This window comes from Cydia amplana, chromosome 24 (assembly GCF_948474715.1).
Source record: "Cydia amplana chromosome 24, ilCydAmpl1.1, whole genome shotgun sequence".
Classification (NCBI taxonomy): Eukaryota; Metazoa; Arthropoda; class Insecta; order Lepidoptera; family Tortricidae; genus Cydia; species Cydia amplana.
Window position 1 is genome coordinate 6,272,026 of NC_086092.1, and position 24,866 is coordinate 6,296,891.

Consider the following 24,866-nt stretch of genomic DNA (forward strand, 5'->3'; position numbering starts at 1 on the left):
GACAGACAGACAGACATGACGAATCTATAAGGGTTCCGTTTTTTGCCATTTGGCTACGGAACCCTAAAAATGACGCAATATTTGAGGGACGTTGCTGATATGTCTCCGCATTGTCTTCGGTCTGTCCGTGTGTGCTGTGCTCGTCTGCATGTTCAGCTCTATGCTCGCTTACCAGTTATTACGGTAAGTGTTATTTTACTAATGCTACGATCAGTCATAGTTATAAAAAAAATTAACAATAAAAATCCAAAAATTATCGATCTTGCGCATAAAATTCAACGAGAATCGGATCAGAAATCCGACCTAAAGAACAGCTTAACAGCTGGACAGACATACATATAAAAGCGAGATCTTGCCCAAGAGAGATCTTGCAATAAAATGATGCAATATTTGAGGGACGGTGCTGATATGTCTTCGGTCTGTCCGTGTGTGCTGTGCTCGTCTGCTGGCTTACCAGTTATTACGGTAAGTCTTTTACCAGCTACATAATAGGTACAGTACCACAGGGCGGACACGCCATACATCAAAAATGATTTGCGTTTATATGTGTGCGCGGCACGTCTGTACACGCGTCATTGAGTTTCTGACGGAATCCTGACATGCTCTCAGTAGAGCGACTTACGCACACATTCATGTCGCGGCCTGTCGCGGGCGAGGTAATCCGAGTCGGGGCGGGGCGGTGCGTGTCCGTTCTGTATGATAATACTATTACTTATTCTGTGACAGTACTTACCTACTTATTTCGCTGGCTCAGCGACCCGAAGAGGATGTTGGCCTCCGACACTAGATTTCGCCATTCGTTCCGTTATGCGATCCGACGCCGTACACCCGCTTCGATGCAACACAGAGGGGCTACCGCGAAAACTGCATTTCGCAAATTGGGGGGATTTTTCTCTGTCACTCTAATCACGCTTTCATTGGAGTAAACGAGAAAGAGCCTCGCAAATTCTTGTTTATTTATATATATATTTCGGGGATCTCGTAAACGGCTCTTAACGATTTCGATGAAATTTGCTATATGGACGAGGGTTTTCGGGGGCGAAAAATCGATCTAGCTAGGTCTTATCTCTGGGAAAACGCAAATTTTTGGGATTTTATGTTTTCCTAACAAAGCTCGGTCTCCCAGATATTATTTAACAAATTAACACATATCAGGGAAAGAATAAGGGTCAAAGTCAAATGGCGTTCTAACAGTTTTAATCTTTTGTCAAAAGATGGCAGTAAATGTACTCGGCCTACATAATTAACCATGACAGTAACTCTCTATTCACTATACTCTCTTTGACATAGCTAACGCGTAACGCGTAGTAAAGGGTAAGGCGTAAAAGGTTAAAACGATTTTAATATACAAATACTGTAACGAACCCTAAGCGTTCATGATCCGCAGTTTGCTCTGGAGGGAGTTGAGTGCGATGTGCTGGATCCGGAGCCTATTTTCCAGCAGTTTGGTGCCCTTCTGCAGGTCTCCCAGGGCCGCCTGGAAATAGGGAGTATTGCTGCAATGTTTTGCCGCCAGAGTGCAGCACTAGCGACTTTAGTAATACCATAGAGTAACTTATACATACTGTACCTTAAACTGTTTTTTTGACAAGTTTTCACAGTTGTCTACATGTAAATTTCTAACTGCTGCCATAACTGTTATTTCGGTATCAGATGGGTTAAATCAGCCCCCTTTTTTCGCACCGGAAGTGGGCTTCTTTTTCGTACTTACGGCAAGTTCCGCCGTGGCAGACTATCGAATTCGGACTTAGCATCACTTTTATGGGAAACCATTGTACATTTCATCGTGGTATCAAGTCGGTTAGAAATTTTGCGGCCGGCTCTTCTACCAAAAGGGCCTACCGGGAAACTCGGCTATCTTTATCGCTCGAATATGCAGGGGTAGAGAGGTTAGATAACAAAATTTCGACTCTCTCGTTTGCGGTAGACCCTTAGATTGTGACTTGTGGGAGAGGCGCCCCCTACGCAGACTTTTGCGTAATATTCTCTATTTAAAATCTTTATTACTGATATACCTACTAAAAGAAGTTATTTATTTTATTTTCCTAACTTAGTGTCCCACTGTTGGGCAAAGACCTCCCCTGATTCGATAGATGGCAGTAAATTTACTGTAACTACAAAATTTACTATGACAGAACCCCTCTATACTATCTATTCTCTTTGTTATGGCATAATCTCAGTGACTCTCATACATACCTTCACGGCCACGTAGTCCATTATATCGGGGACCTCATACGCGATTCGTACTTTTTTCACCTCCGTCAATCTATTGAAAAAATGATTAGAAACATCACAGAGTTAGCAGATTTACGCTGCGTCTTACGTAAGCGAACAACGGGCGAACGCGAAGCGAACCGGCGCGGCGCGGCCGGCCCACGGCGTTCGAGATCGCCCACGTAGGACCCTTCTATAGGTATCAAAGGATTGGATTCACCCGATTGGACCGCATCCACCGAAGAGCGGCTCGAATTACATAAACCCTAGAGGTTTCCAATAGTGGCATGCATGTAAAAATTGTAAAGTTGTAAAGTAAATAAATAAAAAAAAATCACGAATTAGAATCTTTAAAAAAAATATAAAATTAATTGTCGACTGCCAGCGTCTTTCGGAACGGCTTGACTCCTTGGCGCTGCGTAGAGATGTGGCCTCGCTTTGCATTTTCTATCGCATGTATAACGGGGAGTGCTCCGAGGAATTGTTCGGATTAATCCCTGCCGCTTCTTTTCGCCATCGCCCTACGCGACAACATTACCATCTTCACCACTTAGATGGTTGGCAGTCCTCAACTGTGCGTTTCTCCAGAAACTTCCTGCCTCGCACAGCCAAACTGTGGAATGAACTGTCGCCTGCGGTATTTCCGGACCGATACGACCTTCAAACCTTCAAGAAAAGAGCGTACTCCCATCTTAAAGGCCGGCAACGCGCTTGCAACCCTTCTGGTGTTGCGGGTGTCCATGGGCGGCGGTAATCGCTTACCATCAGGTGATCCGTCTGCTCGTTTGCCTCCTATATCATAAAAAAAAACCCCGCGCCGCAACGCTTCGCTTCGCGTTCGCGTGTTGTTCGCCTACGTAGTACGCTGTATTAGGTAGGATTGCTTAGGAAGAATAGCTACTGACAATAAAGCACTTTTTTCATACAATTTCCATTTCGGGAGAAAAGGGTTTCCAATAATGTCGATCGCTTCAGCATAGTATATTCTAGGTTTTAAGGTTTCGCTTTAAAACAGTGTCGCCATCTACTCGAGACTAGGCCAAAGGTATGGCGCCATCGCTCGAATAGATTGCACACTCGCGCGCTCTGTTCCCATACATTTTTTTCCATCACAAACTATCTATTTTTCTACTTCTTTCCAATGTTTAGTGTATTTGTCTCATTCCTTTTTGTGTAATATATGTATGTTTATGCTATAAATTTTGTATGTATTTATATCATTAATCTTTCTGGTACCTTGTTGTACATTTTGCTGCATTTGTCACCCTCTTTTCATCTCTCCTCTCATCTACTCAAAGCATGGTCTAATAAAACATGGTCTTCTCTTCCCAGAGTGTCACTTGTCTACGTCACAATAACATTGCCACTTTATTTCAACATAACATGTTACATGGGTACATTATATGTATGGTTAATAAGTTAAAATATTTTTTTATAATTTTAATTTATATGTATTTTACCTTAAAATGTACAATAACACGTCATTTTTAATTATTCGTTAGCAATATCTTCCGATTCACGAAAGAAATTTCAGACGTTCGGGTAATTCTATTTACACTACTGGCAACACAGGATAGCGCTGTTATATTTGACAATCCGCCATTTTGTCCCTGACCGTCATCCTTGTCGAACGCGTGTTAATTGTTATTTCCTTCTCGCTCAGTGTCAGCAGTCGCAGTGTTTTCCAAACTTTTCACGTCGTAAGCTTGCTTATTAATGTTTTGTTACGAAAATGGTTGGCTGCTCTATTCGGAACTGTAAGAGTAGGAGTGAAAAGTGCAGTATAGATTTGTTTTATTTTACTATGTTTCTACGTGAATAACTTAAAATTAATGCCGTTAAAATAATTTTCACCGTTGGTTAAAATTCTCCCACATTTTAAAGTTTGAGAACCTGTAAACAGCATGATGACGTAGGCAAGTGACAGTTAGGTCATTCGCGAATCTCGGAAGAGAGTACCAGGCGGAGTATATTATTATACCATGACTCAAAGGTTAACTGGATGAGATCCTTCGGGATACATTCGCCTTTGTGCTTCTAATTTTATGTTATTTTTAATGTCTTTTTGTACAATAAAGAGTTTACTACTACTACTATCTCAGGAAGACTAGTTACATGGGGTCCCTTTGTTTCCCATAAAGTTTTAGGTCATAATGTATTGTTTGTCATATTATCATTAGTCATAAAAATGAAACCGTTGACTTTTCAGAATTTTCGCAAGGATATCCTATAGATAGGTTAGGTTAGGTTTGTTTTATGGCAACCCTGAAAAGTGACGCGTTTCTGAACCAAATGAATTTATGACTAACGAAAATGCGGGCAAACAATACATTATGACTTAAAACTATTTGGGAAACAATAGAGACCCCTAGTTACATGGCCATACAGGCGCTGGTGGCCTAGCGGTAAGAGCGTGCGACTCGCAATCCGGAGGTCGCGGGTTCGAACCCCGGCTAGTACCAATGAGTTTTTCGGACCTTATGTACGAAATATCATTTGATATTTACCAGTCGCTTTTCGGTGAAGGAAAACATCGTGAGGAAACCGGACTAATCCCAATACGGGCCTAGTTTACCCTCTGGGTTGGAAGGTCAGATGGCAGTCGCTTTCGTAAAAACTAGTGCCCACGCCAATTACTGGGATTAGTTACCAAGCGGACCCCAGGCTCCCATGAGCCGTGGCAAAATGCCGGGACAACGCGAGGAAGATGTAGTTACATACCTGGCAGCTAAATCATCAGCCTGTACTTGTATAACGTCTCTCTCTTTATCAATAACTTTCGCCTGCCGCTCTTTTGTTTTGATAGTGTCTATTAGCGTGGCCAAATACGAGTTTTGCGCCCACATCGCTTTTTTGTGCACCGTCAGGTTGAGATTCGCCTCTCCGGTCATCTTTTTCAGTTCCTCCAACTAGAAACAAAATTAATAATAGCTCATCGTTACTGGTGAATTACATGTATCACCTATATGACTTGGAACTCCGGTAGCCGTTTAAGAAGTATTAACACTCTTACGGTAGATCTCGCTAGGGCCTCCCTAAGGCTCATATATGTATAAGTAAAAATAAATATTACAGGACATTTTTACACAAGATATCTAGAAGGGGTGTCATTCTGAATCCCTAACAACGTTTGTCCTAAAGTCACTTGCCCTAACTGGTTTGTCCTAATGGGCACATGCCCTAACGATTAATTGTCATAACGATTATTTTCCATAATGTAAGGTTCTGAAAAATGGTTAGGTTTTAGAACTTGCTGCCACACAAGTGGGTTAGGTTAGGGTTAGAACTGCGACCCTCGCAAAAAAGAAAATATGCTTAATAACATTAGGATAAGTAATCAATAATTAGGGAAACCAACATTAGGGTTTTTAGTGTTAGGACAACTGATCATTATGACAAACAATATTAGGGAATGGAAAGATAGGAGAAAAGACTTTAGGGATTCTGATATAGATCCATCTGGAAGACCGAGCTTTGCCCAGAGATAAGACCTAGCTAGATCGATTTTTCGCTCCGAAAACCCCCATATAGTAAATTTCATCGAAGCTATAATGAGACTCGCCGCGGACCCACTTGGTCGATCACAATCACGCTAGCTCACGCCCGTGTGTGTGTGTGCGTCACAGCTAAGCTTTAACACACTAGAATAATACACCCTCACCTGGTTACTCTTCTGGTCTATAATCGCCAACGCTTCCTGATTCTCAATTTTAATCTTATCAAAGTCCACAGGCCTGAGCTTGTCGTTCAACTCGGCTTTGACTTTGATCTGGCCTTTGAACTTGGCGTACTGTGTGTTAAGGGTGCTGGTTCGGAGGCGAAGCTTGCCTATCTGGCTGTCGCTTATCTTCATACACTCTGTCATGTACCTAGAAAGATATTGGTTACATTAAGGCTTTCGTTTGATTAGATGTCGTTTTATCCATTTAGCAAAATTCCTAGATCTCAAAACGGAAGTGCAGAATGCCCAAAATGACTAAACTTCTGGTACCTACTTCTTTTTGACATTAGTGGTTCACAGGAACAGAGAATGTGCATAGCAGTCTCCTCTCACTCCTGGCAGAACCTATATGTCGCATCTTGTTTCTTTCCGATTTGAAACCTGTGTTTGTTCAACTTACAGTGCCCAGTCAGTATTCTAGTCACCGCGCAGGTTTGTGTCTTTTGAGCCCCTAGAAGCTCCTTAGCAGTTCTGCTGAACCCTTTGATTAGAGCATTCGAGTGTTCTTGTCCTTTGACGAACTTCCATCAATCGATTGCTTTCGTTTTTTAGGGTTCCCCGTACCTCAAAAGGAATAAACGGAACCCTTAACTCGTGCGTCTGTCTGTCTGTCTGTCCGACCATCCCCCCCCCCCTTCATCTCCGAAACTACTGGGTCTAAAAATTTGAAAAAAATACTCAAAATAGTTCTTTACCTATAGATGACAGGAAAAGCTATTAGAAATGTGTAGTCAGGCGTGAGTCGGACTTAATGTACGGAACCCTTGACGCGCGCCCGACTCACACTTGGCCGGTTTTTGTGAAGAGATTACAGACCGACAGACAGACAAAGTTACTTTCGTACCTTATCCAGATTTCAGCGGGGATCCGCTGTGCCAGCTTGTCCCATCCGTCCACGATGACTTCTTGGTTGAACGCTGCACTCGCCTTCTCAATATCTTCTACCCTCAATTCAATCTCTTCCAACTGAGCTTTCAGCATTGCGTGTTGTTTCGCAGCCTGCAATCAATAGCCATGTTATTTTTTAATTTTAACAACCAGGAACGTCTGCGATCGATGCTATTAATCGATGTTATTATTCCAGAGGCCGTGAGTTCAAGTCTCACCCAAGACAGTAATTTTTCCACTTTTTAGGGTTCCGTAGCCAAATGGCAAAAAACGGAACCCTTATAGATTCGTCATGTCTGTCTGTCTGTCCGTCTGTCCGTCTGTCTGTCCGTCCGTATGTCACAGCCACTTTTCTCCGAAACTATAAGAACTATATACTGTTGAAACTTGGTAAGTAGATGTATTCTGTGAACCGCATTAAGATTTTCACACAAAAATAGAAAAAAAACAATAAATTTTTGGGGTTCCCCATACTTCGAACTGAAACTCAAAATTTTTTTTTTCATCAAATCCATACGTGTGGGGTATCTATGGATAGGTCTTCAAAAATGATATTGAGGTTTCTAATATCATTTTTTTCTAAACTGAATAGTTTGCGCGAGAGACACTTCCAAAGTGGTAAAATGTGTGTCCCCCCCCTGTAACTTCTAAAATGAGAGAATGATAAAACTAAAAAAAATATATGATGTACATTACCATGTAAACTTCCACCGAAAATTGGTTTGAACGAGATCTAGTAAGTAGTTTTTTTTTATACGTCATAAATCGCCTAAATATGGAACCCTTCATGGGCGAGTCCGACTCGCACTTGGCCGCTTTTTTTTAAATTTATTCTTAGCTTAATATTCATGTTAGTTTAAGGCAGGGGTTCCCCAACTTTTTTTAGACACGCTGCCTAAAATGAAGTTCCCACGCCCCCCTTCGCTTCTATGCAAGGAAACGGAGAACGGAGAATCGTGTTCAAATTTCCCGAGGCCATCACAGCCATCACAGGGCCCGGCTCCTACAGTCGCCATCAGATTAGCGTTGAAAATTCCGGAAAAAATAGTTTATTCAAGTAGGCATAATTACAATGCGCTTATGAACGTCAAATAAAGCTAGGTAGACCGGCTCCAACCCTACACCTCTGCCCTGAGAAGATTTAAATCCCCCCTCAATTGGAGCCGTTCAAAAGGTTAAACTTACTTTCTTCCTAGTATTGAGCAGCTTCTGCATCAGAGTCTCCATCTCAGTGTTGACGAGCTCCGAGCGAGCCATGACGTTGATCCTGGTGCCGGTTCCGAATACCGTCGTCCCTCCTATCTTGGCTGATGATTCCACTCTTCTGGTTGAAGCCCTGGAGATAAATATTTATTTCAGTATTTTATTTATTTTATTTTATTTTATTTAAATAGGTACAATAACATAATGCAGGCAAACAACATTGTAACATATTTCTCACATAAGCAACTTATACATTACTTACATTACGATTATAATTGTACACAACATTATCATGGAATAATTATTAAGCTAAATACAAGTCTTGACTAAGATAATCTTCTGTTATTAAAGATAATAAAAGAATATAGTATAGTACAATAAATAGTTAACACGATAAAATAATAAGTATTTACTTACAATTTTGGGACAACAAAACATTTTTGAACCTAGGTAAAGAAATGTCTAAAATATCTAAATCAATATCCAAACGATTATATAAACGACACATTCTAAAGATAGGCGCATTATTGGATACATTGTTATTAGGAACCATAGGCAAGGCAAACAATTCTCGATTCCGTGTTCTCTTATTGTAGGCTCTAATGGAGACATAATCCATGAGGTTACTGTCGAGACCACCATGCACAATTTTATGAAGTGTAACTAGATCAACGACGTCGCGTCGGGACGATAGTGATTTTAAATTATATGCTGAAAGTCTATCTGTATATTCGGGAAGCGCTCGGCGTGTTTTATTTTTAGTGGAAAGATATCGTAGAAACTTTGCCTGTATTGATTCCAATCTATCAGAGTGTGTCTTATAAACTGGTTGCCAAACCGACGAGCAGTATTCGAGCGTAGTCCGTACTAACGCGGAGTATAGAACAATTAGGCTGTATGACACTTTGAAAGGTTTAGCGGTTCGCTTGATAAAACCAAGCATGCGATTACATTTCGACAGCATATGTTCATAGTGACAACGGAACGACAATTCACTATCCAATATTACCCCGAGATCTCTAATGGAAGCAACCCTTACTAATCGCTTGCCATTAATATTATACTCGTGATCAATCCAGTTGGTTTTTTTAGTGAATGTAATTGACTGACATTTATCAATATTCAAAAACATGAGGTTAGTGGTGCACCAATCAAATATTAGGTCAATATCTTCCTGGAGAATGAGGCAATCATTTTCAGTATTGATGACTTTAAAGATTTTTATATCATCTGCGTATGCAAGACATTGTGATTTAATCCTATTTAAAAGATCATTTACGAAAAAAACAAATAATAATGGGCCCAGATTAGAGCCCTGCGGCACGCCTGATTCAGCCATAAATGGAATAGAGTCATAACCATAAATGCTAACGATTTGGGAACGTCGATAGAGATAGGACTCAAACCAACGCAGTAAATTTCCATGGATTCCAAGATGATTCAGTTTTTTCAACAGTATGGCATGATTCACTCTGTCGAACGCCTTAGCAAAATCTGTATAAATGGAATCGACTTGCTTCTTTGCTTGAAAGGACAAACACAACTCCTGCACATAGGAAAGAAGGTTAGTTGACGTTGAACGCTTCTTTACATACCCATGTTGGCACGGACTAAGCAAATGGACAAAGTGATTATAAACCTGAGTGAAAACAACACCTTCAAATACCTTGGCGAAGCAGTTTAGTATGCTGATAGGGCGATAGTTTGACACCTTGCTTTTATCCCCACCTTTGTGGATAGGAGTAATTTTAGTCAATTTCCAGAGATCGGGGAACGTGCCTTCCTCCAGCGATTTACGGAAAACAATGTACAAGGGTTTTGCTAACGCTTCAGCACATGATCTTATAAATATAGCAGGTAAGCCATCCGGCCCGGCACCTTTATCCGGATTTAAAGATTTGAGCCTGTTTAAAACGTCCCCCTCAGTAAATGCAATTGTGTTCAAACAATAATTACTCTCCGGAAAATCAGGTTCATAGGTGGGATTATCAGAAGTTGTGTAAACAGAGGAAAAGTAGTTAGCGAATAAGTTGGCAATGTCTTCACCATTCTCTGCAGCTGTTTCATTATGCACAAGACGTTGGGGAATCTGGTTAGTGGCCCTCTTTGATTTAGTGTAGCGCCAGAATGCTTTTATATTATTATTCAATTCATTTTCTATACGTGATATGTAAGAATCAAAACAGATAGTGACAGATAGTGACAGTATAGGCTACATGACTAATTTTCATTTATGGTATCAATCGATCGGGTTTGTTTTTAGGATCAAATGTCTATAAGGGACCCATTGCATTAAAGTAACACAAAAGTCAGAAATTGTAGTGAAAGGCCGACAGTCGCACTTCACTTGCGAAACGCCCTATACAAAACGGCAAGGGAACGTGACGTCAAGGTCTCTGGGAGCCCATCTTGTAGTATGGAGAAAACAAGAAAATTGCGTTTTTGTCGGTGAAATATTGCGTTTAATGTATATAGTTGCTATACAATATTTTTTTGGATGAAATGTAAGGAATGGAATGGTACCCTTACTTTTACCGTTTTTGGAAGTTAAAAAAAAAACTTAAATTTTTAAACTTTCAGGTCCTGTATTGTTGTAATTTTTCAATATTTTATTTTAATATCCACATTATTGTGATAAATTGCTCGTTTGCTATCTATTTTACTAGATTTTGTTATAAAATTCAACATGTGTCATCATCCCTATTGTAAAATACGACATAGTGTCATCAGGAGCTTGCGTTCACGGTGACGGACCGGCGCAGACTGCGGGCCGCAGCCTCGACCGGGCCATGGTTCGGGCCGGTGGCGGCAGGGGGGCGAGAAACTACCCTCGTTTACGGCATTATTGTCAAATGTTAACGCAAGCTCCTGATGATATTATAATATTTCCTGATGATATTCCTCTGTACGGAGTGAAACATGTCGAGCGTTTTCCACTTAAAATACTTGAGTGACCGGTTTTTAATATATTTAAACATCTGGGGCCCGTTTATCAAAGGCTTGAAACTTGTAATACAAGCGGATGTCACTTTTTGACAGCTTTTGTTGGAAAGGGACTTCCACTTGTATTACAAGTTACAAGCTTTTGAGAAACGGGCCCCAGGTTTAGGATATTACCTGGAAGGGCTGGAAAGGATCTTGGACTGGCTGAAGTCAAACTTGGAGGTCTGGGACCTCATGAAACTGCCCCCGATGGAGGGTGAGCTGGCCAGCTTGCTGGCGTAGTCGATGGCTTGTTGGATGTTGTTCATCAGGGTCGGGTCCAATCTGAAAAGCAAATATGTCAGTGAAAGGTGAATGGCACTGAATGGACATTGTTTTGGGGTTGGCCTGTCGAAGTATTGTAGAGTTAGACCGAGACATGATTACATAGATAGAAGATATAAGTTTGACGTTTAAAATAACACTTGCACTACGTGTGCTATCACAATCGTTGCAGACTTATCTTGGTTTGACTCTACGAAGCTAACTAGTAGAGTCTGTGCCGAAAGAGAAGAGTCGTGGAATGTATGGGGCCCAATACATTCCACGACTCTTCTCTTTCTGAACATACTCTATAGGTTTTACTAATTTACCTGTGAATCCATGAATAGTGTCAAGTTCTTGTGTTGTTGTTTGAAACTTTATTGCCCTGTAAGTCAAATCCCATAATATAACAAAATTTGAAACGGGGGAAACCTGTGCTGGGGCCATCTATAAAAATGTGTGACAGTTGCCAACACCATTGAATTGGAACCCCGTTGGAAAAGAAAGTTAGAAATTAACCATTTTTTCCCATAAGTAACTGCGCTCAAATTTAAAATAGGAAATAAATATGATAATTGATAAGTTATAGATAGATACTAAGTGTAAGGCCTGAGTGGACACTCGAGTTGGGCGTGCAGCGGGGAGGGGCGTGCGGCGTGCATGTTAAACAAATGCAAGCGTATAGGAGCGGCCTTAGTGCACGCTGCTCACATCACGCGTAAGCCCACAGCCACGCTGCACGCCCCGCCGAACGCTCCGCTTCGAGCGTCCACTCAGGCCTTACACTAATAAGTTATCAAACTTTGTCATGCCAAATATCTGAAATATCGCGTCACGTTAGATGGATTTTTTTTAGTTTTTGGATTATTCTCATTAACCTTTTGATTGAACGCTACGCCTGTCGTGCGCGGCGTGTGGCCGTAAACCTTAGGTGGTCAAAAGGTTACACTCACCTCATGATAGTCCTCTCAAGAATGGCGTTCTCCAAATTAGTGATCTTGATCTGCTGTTTCAGTTCGTTGACGGTTTTTATTAGTTCAGCGTCCGACAGTCCCTTAGCGTCATCTTGACTAGGCCGCTGGTTTTACAATGATACGGCTGGTAATATAAACTCACCTCATAATAGTCCTCTCAAGAATGTCGTTCTCCAAATTAGTTATTTTGATCTGCTGTTTTAGTTCGTTGACGGCTTTTATCAGGTCGGCGTCCGTCAGTTCCTCGGCCTCATTCATATAGTTAAACCCCCGGTGGCTTATTATGGAACGACTGAAAATGAAAAACGGATAATTAATCAATATAATGGGACATTGGATGTTGGATGGGATAGTCGCAATAGCATCCTGCCCTAGTAGCACGGTCGTTTTTTTATCGTTTATCACCATGCCTGTCACGTTCTAACAAGTATGTACGTGCGAAAGTGACGGGCATAGAGATAGTCGATAAAAATAGAACCGTGCTGAGCCCCCTGGTCATTATAGGAGTTAGGATTAGTGTTGTGAATAACGCTCATTTCGAGGCTTAAAGACTCGAACCCTTAAGACTCTCGAGGCTTAACGCCTCAAAGGCGGCAAAGACGATTTCTGGCATCCACACGCGTAAAATAAATAAATACAATTCTCAAATATAGTCGAGTCTTCAAGACATACGGGTCTTGAGGGCTCGAGTCTTTAAGCCTAAAAATAAGCGTTATTCACAACACTGGTTAGGATTGATTGTCCTAATATTATAATACCGTAAACTCAGGTCAGGTATAACATCTAAAGTCCTTAAGTATAACTATGGTCCTTCTATTAACGTTGATTAGTAGAATTTCGAAGATTTGAGATAGTGGTTGAAAATGTATAGGTATTCTAAAGTAATGCAACACTTACCTGGAATGACACACGCTCATACGAGCCATCATTAATATACTGATAAGTAATTATTCTAAATAAACAATCAAAAACACAATTATTATTATATTAGAGAAATGAAATAATAATACAAAACTAAAACTGCACTGCAGCTATTTACACTTGTCTGATTTCTTTGCGACTTTTTGACAATTTCATTATGAGAACTGTCTTAATAATACCCTATTTCACTGTTACGTTTTATTGAAATTTAAGCCTTATTTACGTGGCAGAGAACTTATATTAGTTTGGAAAGTTCGTGGCTGTTACAATCTTTTGTGTTAGAAGCGTTGTTGATGGTTTATAGCAACGGTTGCTATAGTTCTACAAACTTTACTTTGCGGCCACGTTGAAGTGTCAAGTGCATTATTCTTGTGTTTTTAGAACAATGGTGTGGTTAGTTCAGGTTTAGAACTGCAATTTTATGTTTGTTTTTTTGTTGGTATGGCGTTTATTGTTGTTTTAACCAGAAACGTTAGCAAGTATGTTAAATTAAGGTTGTATATAAATGGAAATGATCGTCATTCTAGACAAAGATAAGTCTGCAACGATTTTGATACACACGCAATGCAAGTGTTATTCTAAACGTCAAACTTCTTTGAAATTAAGACGTACCTGTAAATACCTAACACTTGCACTGCGTAGGTATACTAGGTATGCTACCAAAATCGTTGCAGACTTAATAGACTTTATCTTGGTTTAACTCTAACTAGAATGACGGTTACGTACGTACCTACAGGTGTAACAAGTTGCGAAAAGTTTTCAATAAGTTGGAAAAAATCTTGGAAATTCCACAGGAAACTCAGGAAATTAGCATTTTTGAAAAGAAAAAATTCGATTCCCATAAACAAACATAATTGCCAAAAAAAATCATGTGGAGATTTCACATTTTTCCATCCGTACTCCAACCGTCCAGTTTGCAAAATATGCAAAGCTTTTTGTTAAAGAATCTTTACGTCTAATAATTTGTTTAGATATTACCTAGACTTACTAGACCTAGTCGGTTATTTTGTTACACATGGAGAGTTAAGAAAAATAAAACGCAAATTTTTGTTAGGTTGAACATTTATTTACGGACATAAATAGCTATTATCAAAACTACTTTTCACATAATTAAAAAAAATATCGTTATTCATAAACAGGCTAAACAGCTGCTTACTTAATCAGTTGATGATCGTCGTTTGTCCCTGTCTGTCGTTATGCTATAGAGAGGGACAGAATAACGCCGTTAGTCTGTCTTTAAACTGTAAAACATTGTCCACAGACATGAACGCAAGAAGATGTACTGGGAACAGCTGGAACTCCGTTGCCGTTCCTTATACCGTCCACCTACAGGTCAACAGCCACAGCCTAGGGCCATCCAGGTAACCGAACGCTAAGAATAGCCAGTTCATTAAACCCACGTGTTTAAAAAATCTATCTGTACCGGCCAACAGCCACAGCCTAGGGCAATCCAGGTAACTGAACGCTAATAATAGCCAGTTCATTAAAACCTACGTGTTATAAAATTCTATCTGTAAAGTCCACCTCCAGGCCAACAACCACAGCATAGGGCTGTCCAAGTAACCGAAGGATCAGAATAGCCAGTTCATTAAAACCCACGTGTTATAAAGTTCTATCTGTAACGTCCACCTACAAGCCTGCAAGCCTGTCTATCGGTGGACCTTATTACAAAAGGCATAAAGTCCACTGATGGAGAGTTAAGAGTGTTGCTGTTCACTGTACACGTTGAATGCAAAACATGAAAGAAACGATAATTTAAGGTGCCGCAGACTAAAAAAGTTCTTGTGTTTGGTTGTAGCCAAGTTGCAGCTGCTGCGCTCAGTGCCACCCCACGCAACCCGCCTGGGACATCAGCCTGCAGCACAGGTTCTGGGCGCCTGGTGAGTTTCATAAAACAAAGTCGCTTCCCGCTGTCAGTCTGTCCCTATGTATGCTTAGATCTTTAAAACTACGCAACGGATTTTGATGCAGCTTTTTTTAAATAGATAGATTGATTCAAGAGGAAGGTTTATGTATAACTTGTTAACCCGTGCGAAGCCGGGGCGGGTCGCTAGTATAGTATATATGAATATTCATCATTCAGAGACAATTATTCAATATGGCGGTTTGTTTACATAGTTAGCGAGTTCCATAGAAAGGGACTGAGAATTTAAGAGAAACAGAAATCAAATATTGTTTTGTTACACAGTTGTTGAGCGTTCTTTAATTAATGGGTGTTTCAGGTCGCATAGGAAACCTGTATTCACCAAACCCTGGTACTGTGAGAAAGACTTCAGCTTGGAGTTGGTTCCCGTGGCCTCGGAGCAACAGCCAAAAGTAAGTGCCTAAAAACATTTTGAAGTAAGATTTCTTATTCTTGTTGTTAGGGGCTATATAAAAGGACCCAGTCCACCGGATGGTATCGACCTGTCAGTTAGAACAAAAACTTGACAGTTCCGAACAACTGACAGGCCGATACCGTCCGGCGGACTGTTAATCAGTGGGCCCCTTAAGGCTCCACAGCCTATGTATCACTGGGACCATCGCTGATCTATTGTGATCGCCACCTACTACAAACTACAACTCTCGATCCAAACCTGCAACTTCAAACAGCTGCAGGATCTTTTTGATCTCGAGATACTAACTCCTCCGGGCTCATTATGTATCTGCCAGGATCAAGTCAAGATTTACCGGACCTTGTTCGAACAGATTAAACCAGTTTATTTCACATGCACACAATATCCCGCCAATGGGGTAGGCCGGTCGAAGTGAGTTCAAGTCTCACCCAAGATAGTAATTTTTTCCACGTTTAACTTCGTAAGGCCCAATGTGCATTACAATGTACACTGTTTCAATCTAATTTGAACCTTACGAAAACTAAATAAGGTAGCATTTCTTTTGTTTCATTGTTTTCTAAAGCAAACGAAAGTCACTCTAATGTACTATGAAACAAGGTTCAAATTAAAAATAGGGACACTTTGTATGATGGGCCTTACTAGGTTAAATTTAAAGATACTATATGTTGTACCAATTGGCCCAAAGCACAGAACATATTAAAGAGGTTAGAATGGCTATCGCGCGCAGTTAGTATTGGAACCGGTGTCGCCGCTCGTTCCTCTCCACATTTACTAACACTCGCGCAACGGTAGTAAAAACTAGCTAGCGCCTTGTGTGCGTGGTGAATGGATACGCCTCCTTTAGACAGATTTGATGTCTGGCTTCTTAATCTGAAAGTTATTGTGGTGCAAAAAGGCATGTTTACTTCGTTTTTCGGTCAGAGCGGGCGAGTAGCATGCGAGCGTTTGCTCAAAACCTCGGCGACACGTACCCTGCTCGCATCGCCATTTTAACCTCATTACTTGTTCTGTGGCCCAAACGACCAAGTCACGTGTTCAAATTCAAGATCGGACTGGTAAAACACAATTATAAAATTCATTTATAAAAAACTAAAATTTATCAACAACAGCTCTCGCTGCCGCATGGGGGTCCCTCAATCCGGAGACAGTGCCTACGGGTTCTGCGAGACGGAAACCCCAACCAACCCCCAAGGCTTCGAGGAACGGTTCCCGGCCAACTTCCAGACCTTCCAGAGGAACCAAGCTGGCTTCCAAAGCTCTGGGACCTTCCAGAACTATCCAGCTCAGATCCAACAGGCATATCAAGGACAATATCAGGTTAGTAAGATAACCAACCCTCAGGACTTCTAAGAAAGGATCCCGGTCTACTTCCAGACCTTCCAGAGGAACCAAGCTGGCTTCCAAAGCTCTGGGACCTTCCAGAACTATCCAGCTCAGATGCAACAGGCATATCAAGGACAATATCAGGTTAGTAAGATAACCAACCCTCAGGACTTCTAAGAAAGGATCCCGGTCTACTTCCAGACCTTCCAGAGGAACCAAGCTGGTGTTCAAAGCTCTGGGACCTTCCAGAACTATCCAGCTCAGATCCAACAGGCATATCAAGGACAATATCAGGTTAGTAAGATAACCAACCCTCAGGACTTCTAAGAATGGTGCCCGGACAACTTCCAGACCTTCCAGAAGAACCAACAGCTTCCAAAAGCTTCTGAGACCTTCCAGAATTATCCGCCTCAGATGAAATAGGCATATCAAGGACAATATTAGGTTAGTAAGATAACCAACTCTCAGGGTTTCGAAGAATGGTTCCCGATCTACTTCCAGGCCTTCCACAGGAACCAAGCTGGCTTTTAAAGCTCTGGGACCTTCCAGAACTATCCAGCTCAGATCCAACAGGCATATCAAGGACAATATTAGGTTAGTAAGATAACGAACTCGCAGGGTTTCGAAGAATGGTTACCAGTCTACTTCCAGGCCTTCCACAGGAACCAAGCTGGCTTTCAAAGCTCTGGGACCTTCCAGAACTATCCAGCTCAGATCCAAAAGCATATCAAGGACAATATTAGGTTAGTAAGATAACGAACTCGCAGGGTTTCGAAGAATGGTTACCAGTCTACTTCCAGACCTTCCAGAGGAACCAAGCTGGCTTCCAAAGCTCTAGGACCTTCCAGAACTATCCAGCTCAGATCCAACAGGCATATCAAGGACAATATCAGGTTAGTAAGATAACTAACCCTCAGGGCTTCGAAGAAAGGATCCCGGTATACTTCCAGACCTTCCAGAGGAACCAGGCTGGCTTCCAAAGCTCTGGGACTTTCCAGAACTATCCAGCTCAGATCCAACAGGCATATCAAGGACAATATTAGGTTAGTAAGATAATGAACTCGCAGGGTTTCGAAGAATGGTTACCAGTCTACTTCCAGTAGTCGTCTAGTTTCAGTGGATCTGAGCTGGATAGTTCTGGAAGGTCCAGACCTTCCAGAGGAACCAAGCTGGCTTCCAAAGCTCTGGGACCTTCCAGAACTATCCAGCTCAGATCCAACAGGCATATCAAGGACAATATCAGGTTAGTAAGATAACCAACCCTCAGGGATTCGAAGAAAGGATCCCGGTCTACTTCCAGACCTTCCAGAAGAACCAAAAGCTTCCAAAAGCTTCTGAGACCTTCCAGAATTATCCAGCGCAAATCCAGCAAGGATACCAGGGACAATATCAGGTGAATAAGATACCAAATACTTGTTTAGGGTCAAAAAACTGGCTTACAGCAGCTTCATCTGTCTTACAGACAGCCCAAAGGAATTAGGCTTCCAGAACTCCCAGACAAACCCTCCACCAGCCCTCAAGGATTAACGATGACTCACGTTAGACCGGGCCGGGACCGGGCCGGAGCTTTCGGCACTACGTTTTCTATGGAAAGCACCACGTGATCACCGATCAGCCATCATAGAAAATGACATGTCCGACGCCTCGGCCCGGGTACGGACCGGTCTAGCGTGACTCATCCTTTAGAGGAACGGTTTCCGGCAAACTTCCAGACCTTCTAGAGGAACTAAGCTGGCTTCCAGAGCTGGCTTTCAAAGGATGTAGTAACCTTACTGAAATGCAGAAAGAATGGCAATTTAAACTACCTCAGGAAAGCGAAGTTCAGTTCAGAGCTTTAAAAATATTACAAAAGTTTGTCACACGGCTAATAGGTAAGTACCTACTTGGGTAATTAAAAATAAATGTGACGTTATCTATAAAAAGGGACCTTATTGTCGATGGCGCTTATGCGTTTGTTAACGATGCTCCGATATAAATACAATGCCGCGCGACGCTGAGCGGCGTAAGAGTCATCGACAATAAGGTCCCTTTTCATAGATAATGCCCTAAATATTGATCTAAACTTTGTTGTATTAGAACAAATTAAATTATTTTCAGAAAATATTTTAATTTGTTTTTATTTCAAGTAGACACACTACTATAAATTATAAACTTTGAATAAATGTCATATACTAAGAAAAAGTGACCAAGGCCTCCAGTGTCCCAGGCTGGAATCGAACCAGCGTCCTCTGCTATCGCGGCAGGTGCCTGAGCCATTCGGCCACTGGGCCACAGCGGCATAGTTCGAATTTTTCCAAGTATATGCACTTCTTACTGAAGGCTTATGGCTAAACTTTGTTGTTTCCAGGTGGAAGGATTTGGGGAAGCCAGCGGCAGTTTCGACGCCCAAACTGGAGTGTGGGGTCCACCGCCGCCGTACAGCCCTCAGGGGCGGAGCGGCAGTCGGTGAGTACAAAAAACCGGCCAAGTGCGAGTCGGACTCGCGCACGGAGGGTTCCGCACCATCAACAAAAAATAGAGCAAAACAAGCAAAAAAACGGTCACCCATCCAAGTACTGACCCCGCCCGACGTTGCTTAACTTCGGTCAAAAATTACGTTTGTTGTATGGGAGCCCCACTTAAATCTTTATTTTATTCTGTTTTTAGTATTTGTTGTTATAGCGGCAAGAGAAATACATCAGCTGTGAAAATTTCAACTGTCTAGCTATCACGGTTCGTGAGATACAGCCTGGTGACAGACGGACGGACGGACAGACGGACGGACAGCGGAGTCTTAGTAATAGGGTCCCGTTTTTACCCTTTGGGTACGGAACCCTAAAAAACGCGTATTTATAGCTGGTCAACCAAATCTTGACAGTAAAAAAAGGGGCGAAATTAAAATGTTCTATGAGACGATATCCCTTCGCGCTTACATTTTTCAAATTTGCCGCCTTTTTCTACTGTCAAGATCTGGTTGACCAAGTATAGATAATTTTTAGAATTTATTGTTTATTAAACTAGCCATAAAAGAGTTCAGGTTGGTTCAGGTCAGCCAGGGTAATTGCAACTGGCCATTTTATTTAAAGTTGTCCCATATTACACCTTTTTTTCAAATTTGGGATTTTTAATGTTATTTCTACTCAGAATCACGAGTTCTTTTGATTCTAATAGGAGAAAAAAGTGTGCCAAAATTTCCATACATTTTAAATCTTTCCATTCCGTGACCGCCATACAAAGTCTATGAAAAATGGTAACGAAATGGAAAATAAACCTTGGGACACTTTTTTTCTCCTATTAGGATAGAAAGAGCTCGTCATTCTGAGTAGAAATAACATAGAAAGTTACAAAAAAAAAAGTATAGGGGACAACTTTAAATAAAATGGCCCAACTACCACGTCTAGACCAAGTCTAGAGCTAGAACCACTTAGGATACCACGGGTGAACTCTCTTTTGTGAATGGCGTAAGTGTTCCGTGAATACAAGTGGTCTAGACTTCTTGTTTTTAGAATAAGTAGTGGCATAATTGCGATTGCCCTGGCTGACATTAACACTTTATAGAGCAACGCTATTATCCTGCCCATCTAAATATTTTTCACACCACCTATTTCGAAAAGAGCTTTTTCTTCCCTGCTAGGAGGGATCAAAGTGGCACTTTTCCTCCCTGCTAGGAGGGATCAAAGTAACACTTTTCTGTTCTAGCACACTATTTTTACATTTTTTTGCACATTCTTTTTTTAGCTTAAATAATCTGTTTAAGCATCAGATTGTGTCAACACTAAGATTTTTTATTTTCCTCTTAGTTGATGTGAAAAGCAGTATGTGTCACACGGTATCAAAATTAAGGTATTTCCTTTTGGGCGTTAACACTTGAATCCCTCATTACGCTCAGGATTCTACTTTAGAATCCCTCACTACGTTCGGGATTCTATTGTAGAATTCATCGCTTCATTCAAGATTTCATCGAGAGAGAGAGTGAGCAAAATCGCATTTTGCTCACTGAGTGAGACAAAATGAGCAACACTCACTCACTCATGAGCCCACTGTTTTTAAGTAGCAAAGTACCTACCCTTGGTCGAGCTGCTGAGGTGAAAACTTAATTGTTGGTATATCTTAAGAAAACATGAGTAAATAGGTACTGATGAAGAAGGAATACATTTTTCGGGTTCTCTAATACGAGTATGTTCTCACTGCTGAGATGAAAAGTTTTGTGAACTACACGAGATCAAAGTTATTTACATCTCGTGCGCTTTTGAGTCCCTTACTACGCTCAAGATTCTAGATTAGATTCTTTTTAGATTAGTATAGAAATTAGATTAGTATAGAATCTTTCGCTTGCACGGGACTCAAAATAAGCACTCGAAGAAATATCAAACTTTGATCTCTTGTTGTACAAATAACTATTTCCAGCCACCATCTCCACCAAGACCCGGCCGCCGCCACCCTTCTCCACCACCACCACATCGACGTCCACCGAAACTCCACCCACGAGCACCACATGCCCCACACGTGCCGGAACTCCTACATGCAGAACCCGGATACCCGGACGGACATGAGAGAGCGACCCAACGACCCAAGGATACCTAATGTACGTATTTTTTATCAGATTAATTTAGATTGTATTTAATATTGTCTTCAGTTACCGCGATAGTTAAATACTCATGAAATAAAAGTATTAAAACGGATTATAAGTAGGTATTATAACGCGTATATCTAATACCTTTAAACGAGCAATTCTTGTATATTTATTTATGTATTATTTATGTATGTATATGTATATATATTTCGGGGATCTCGGGAACGGCTTTAACGATTTAGATGAAATTTGCTATATGGGGGTTTTCGGGGGTCTAGCTAGGTTTTGTTTTATATCTGGGAAAACGCGCATTATTGAGTTTTTATATGTTTTGTCTCCCAGATATTGTTAATTATAAGATGTAATGCTTTGAAAAGATGTGTAACGCTGAGTTACTTGCCACCCATATTGGGATACCCTCCTACAATTTAGAAGGGATTTAAATCTTCTCGGGCAGAGGTGTAGGGTTAGAACCGGCGCGGCGTACCTTTATTTGACGTTCATAAGCGCATTGTACCTAAGATGCGTATTTGAAAAATAAACTGTCTTTACTTTTACAGGAGCTCGTGAGAATGAACCCGGACATAGCAAGAATCAATCCGGACATGATCCGGATAAATCCGGACATGGCGAGAATCAATCCGGAAATCATAAGAAACCAGGAAATAGCTAGAATCAATCCGGAGCTCATTAGAAATCAAGAAGTTAGGATGAATCCTATAAATTCGGATATTAGGATGAATCCGGATATGGTCTTGAATCCGGATATGAGGGAGATGCATTTGGCGCAGATTTATCCGCCGGAGGAGTTGGCTAGGCTGCAAGAGATACACTTACCTGATGGGAGGTTCAATACTTTGAGAGGACATTTGGTGCCATATCCGTGTCAAAGGTCGTTAGGTGAGTTTATTCACGGTTATTTGTGACTTTCCAACAGAGAAGGGTCCTTACGCTTCATGTGCAATAAGGACCTTTTTGTCAGAATATCTGTTGGAATTTCAGATGGATATCACTACGTAGTTTAAAACAAAGTCGCTTCCCGCTGTCTGTCCCTATGTATGCCTAGATCTTTAAAACGACGCAACGGATTTTGATGCGGTTTTTTTAATAGATAGAGTGATTCAAGAGGAAGGTTTATGTATAATTTGTTAACCTTGCGTAACCGGGCGGGTCGCTAGTTATATTATATAAGGACCCTTCTGTGATTGAAAGCCACATTTAAACTATCAATCTTTTTTAGCGTGCTTCAAAATAAAAATACAAACGGAACCCTTGTAGATGTAGAATCACTAAATGGGGTACCTAAATGAGAAAATTTATAAAAAATTGCAAATTGTGTGAAATATCAAATGAAAGGGCTCATTCAAAGGGCAATAGATGTGTCCCGCCGGGTTTGTTTCCGGTCCCATATTGGGATACCCTCCTCCAATTGAGGAGAGATTTAAATCTTTTCGAGGCAGAGGTGTAGGGTTGGAGCCGGTGTAGCTTTATTTGACGTTCATAGGCGCATTGTAATATGCCTACTACAATAAACAATCTTTTATCTTATCTTATCTTTTTAGGATTCCGTACCCAAAGGGTAAAAAACGGGACCCTATTAAGACTTCGCTGTCCGTCCGTCCGTCCGTCCGTCTGTCACCAGGCTGTATCTCATGAACCGCGACAGCTAGACAATTGAAATTTTCACAAATGATGTATCTCTGTTGCCGCTATAACAACAAATACTAATAATAAAATCAAATAAATATTTAAGGGGGGCTCCCATACAACAAACACGATTTTTTTGCTCTATTTTTTGTTGATGGTGCGGAACCCTCCGTGCGCGAGTCCGACTCGCACTTGGCCGGTTTTTTTCATAACGCCAGTATAATATTTTTACAGGAATGAGTGCCGGTAATCTGCACAGAGATTGTCGTATGGAAGAAAACGTCGCCATTGAGTGCTTACATCAAAAGAGCGCTAGTAAAGGTACGTTTTTAATAATTAGCTTAACTATAAATTAAAAACTTAACCAATCGTAACCAAATTTGGAAATCTAAATGATTATGAAACTATCTGTGTCGGACCGTTTTGCTTTTTTGGCTAATTGATATCAGTTTTGAATATCACGCCTCTCATTGCGGCATAGTCAATTAAGCCATTTTGGCCATTTTTGAAGGGCTCTAGCGCCTTAAAAAACAAAAATATCAAAAAAACCAAAACGGTCCGACACAGATATTGACAATATTAATCTGTGTTGAAAAAATCATTGCTCTAGCTTCAAAACCCATGGAGCAAAAACAGTCGAGTACGTTTGTATGGAGAAATGACCACTCCTGTTGGCTCTTAAACACGTGGATTTTAATGAACTGGCTATTCTTAGGGTTAAGTTACCTGGATGGCCCTAGGCTGTGGCTGCTGGCCAGTACAGATAGATTTTTTAACACGTGGGTTTTAATAAACTGGCTATTCTGATTCTTCGGTTACTTGGACAGCCCTAGGCTGTGGCTGTTGGCCAGTACAGATAGATTTTTATAACACGTAGGTTTTTATGAACTGACTATTCTTAGCGTTCGCTTACCTGGACGGCCCTAGGCTGTGGCTCTTAAAGATTGGATGATGTTTGTCTTTAGTTTCAGATCAAAGCAGCGACTCGTGCCCTCCTAATCCTAAACAAGGGAAAGAAAACTTGGGCTTCCAGAATGACAAGCATTCCCCCATTCGGTAAGACTTCAATTTTTTAAAAGTAGGTTGTTTTTATTCGACATATTCAATAATTTTTGTAAGTTAAATAACTTTTTAAATTAAAGGAAAAATTTAAAATTTGACACCTACGGCAGGACACGAACCTGCGACCATTGAAACATCAGTCCAATCGCTTCTGCCAACTTCTACTTCTCTGCTTGATAACAAAATAGTTTAATTACTTTAACAACCGTTTTGTCGATCGGAAATTATCATCTTCCTGGTGTTGTCACGGCTCATGGGAGCCTGGGGTCCGCTTGGCAACTAAATCCCAAGAATCGACGTAGCCACTAATTTTTACAAAAGCGACGAAGAAAAACTAGGCCTTATTGAGATTTATCCAATTTTTTGGCTCATAATCTCAGAAATATTACATTTTATTTGAAAGGTCTTCCATGCAAGATTGTCATCGCGGGAACCAGAATGCGGAATCCGAGGTGTATTTCGCCGACGTGTCAAGCTGCTGCAATGTATCTATAAAGGTATGAAAAACACGGGTTTTTTTAATGTTCTGCCCTTGCTGCCGGTCCCATATTGGGATACTCTCCTCCAATTGAGGGGGGATTTAAATCTCGAAGCAGAGGTGTAGGGTTGGAGCCGGTGTAGCTTTATTTGACGTTCATAAGCGCATAGTATATTGTAATATGCCTACTTTAATAAACTATCTTATCTTATATTATCTTATCTTATCGGATCTGATCTTATCTTATCTTATCTTATCTTATTTTTATCTTTGCAATTTGCTTCTAATATAGTATTTGAAC

The 24,866-nt window shown here is 41.0% G+C and overlaps 2 protein-coding genes across 2 annotated transcripts in view; one reads left to right on the forward strand and one right to left on the reverse strand.

Moving 5' to 3' along the window:
* The window catches only part of LOC134659276 (uncharacterized), a 54,010-nt gene that overhangs the window by 27,699 nt on the left and 1,445 nt on the right, over positions 1-24,866 (forward strand). The window contains 10 exon segments of the mRNA XM_063514929.1: positions 14,429-14,528; positions 14,966-15,047; positions 15,390-15,483; positions 16,613-16,970; positions 19,174-19,271; positions 21,213-21,390; positions 21,939-22,278; positions 23,260-23,346; positions 23,991-24,081; positions 24,491-24,584. Of these exon segments, the coding sequence (XP_063370999.1) occupies positions 14,429-14,528; positions 14,966-15,047; positions 15,390-15,483; positions 16,613-16,970; positions 19,174-19,271; positions 21,213-21,390; positions 21,939-22,278; positions 23,260-23,346; positions 23,991-24,081; positions 24,491-24,584 (1,522 nt within the window).
* LOC134659282 (uncharacterized) lies at positions 1,323-13,223 on the reverse strand. Its single transcript, XM_063514935.1, has 9 exons — positions 13,144-13,223; positions 12,389-12,538; positions 11,144-11,293; positions 8,009-8,159; positions 6,780-6,934; positions 5,876-6,083; positions 4,936-5,123; positions 2,197-2,266; positions 1,323-1,477 (listed from the first exon to the last, which is right to left on the reverse strand). The coding sequence occupies exons 1-9, from the start codon at positions 13,173-13,175 to the stop codon at positions 1,367-1,369; spliced, it is 1,215 nt and encodes a 404-aa protein (XP_063371005.1). The 5' UTR covers positions 13,176-13,223; the 3' UTR covers positions 1,323-1,366.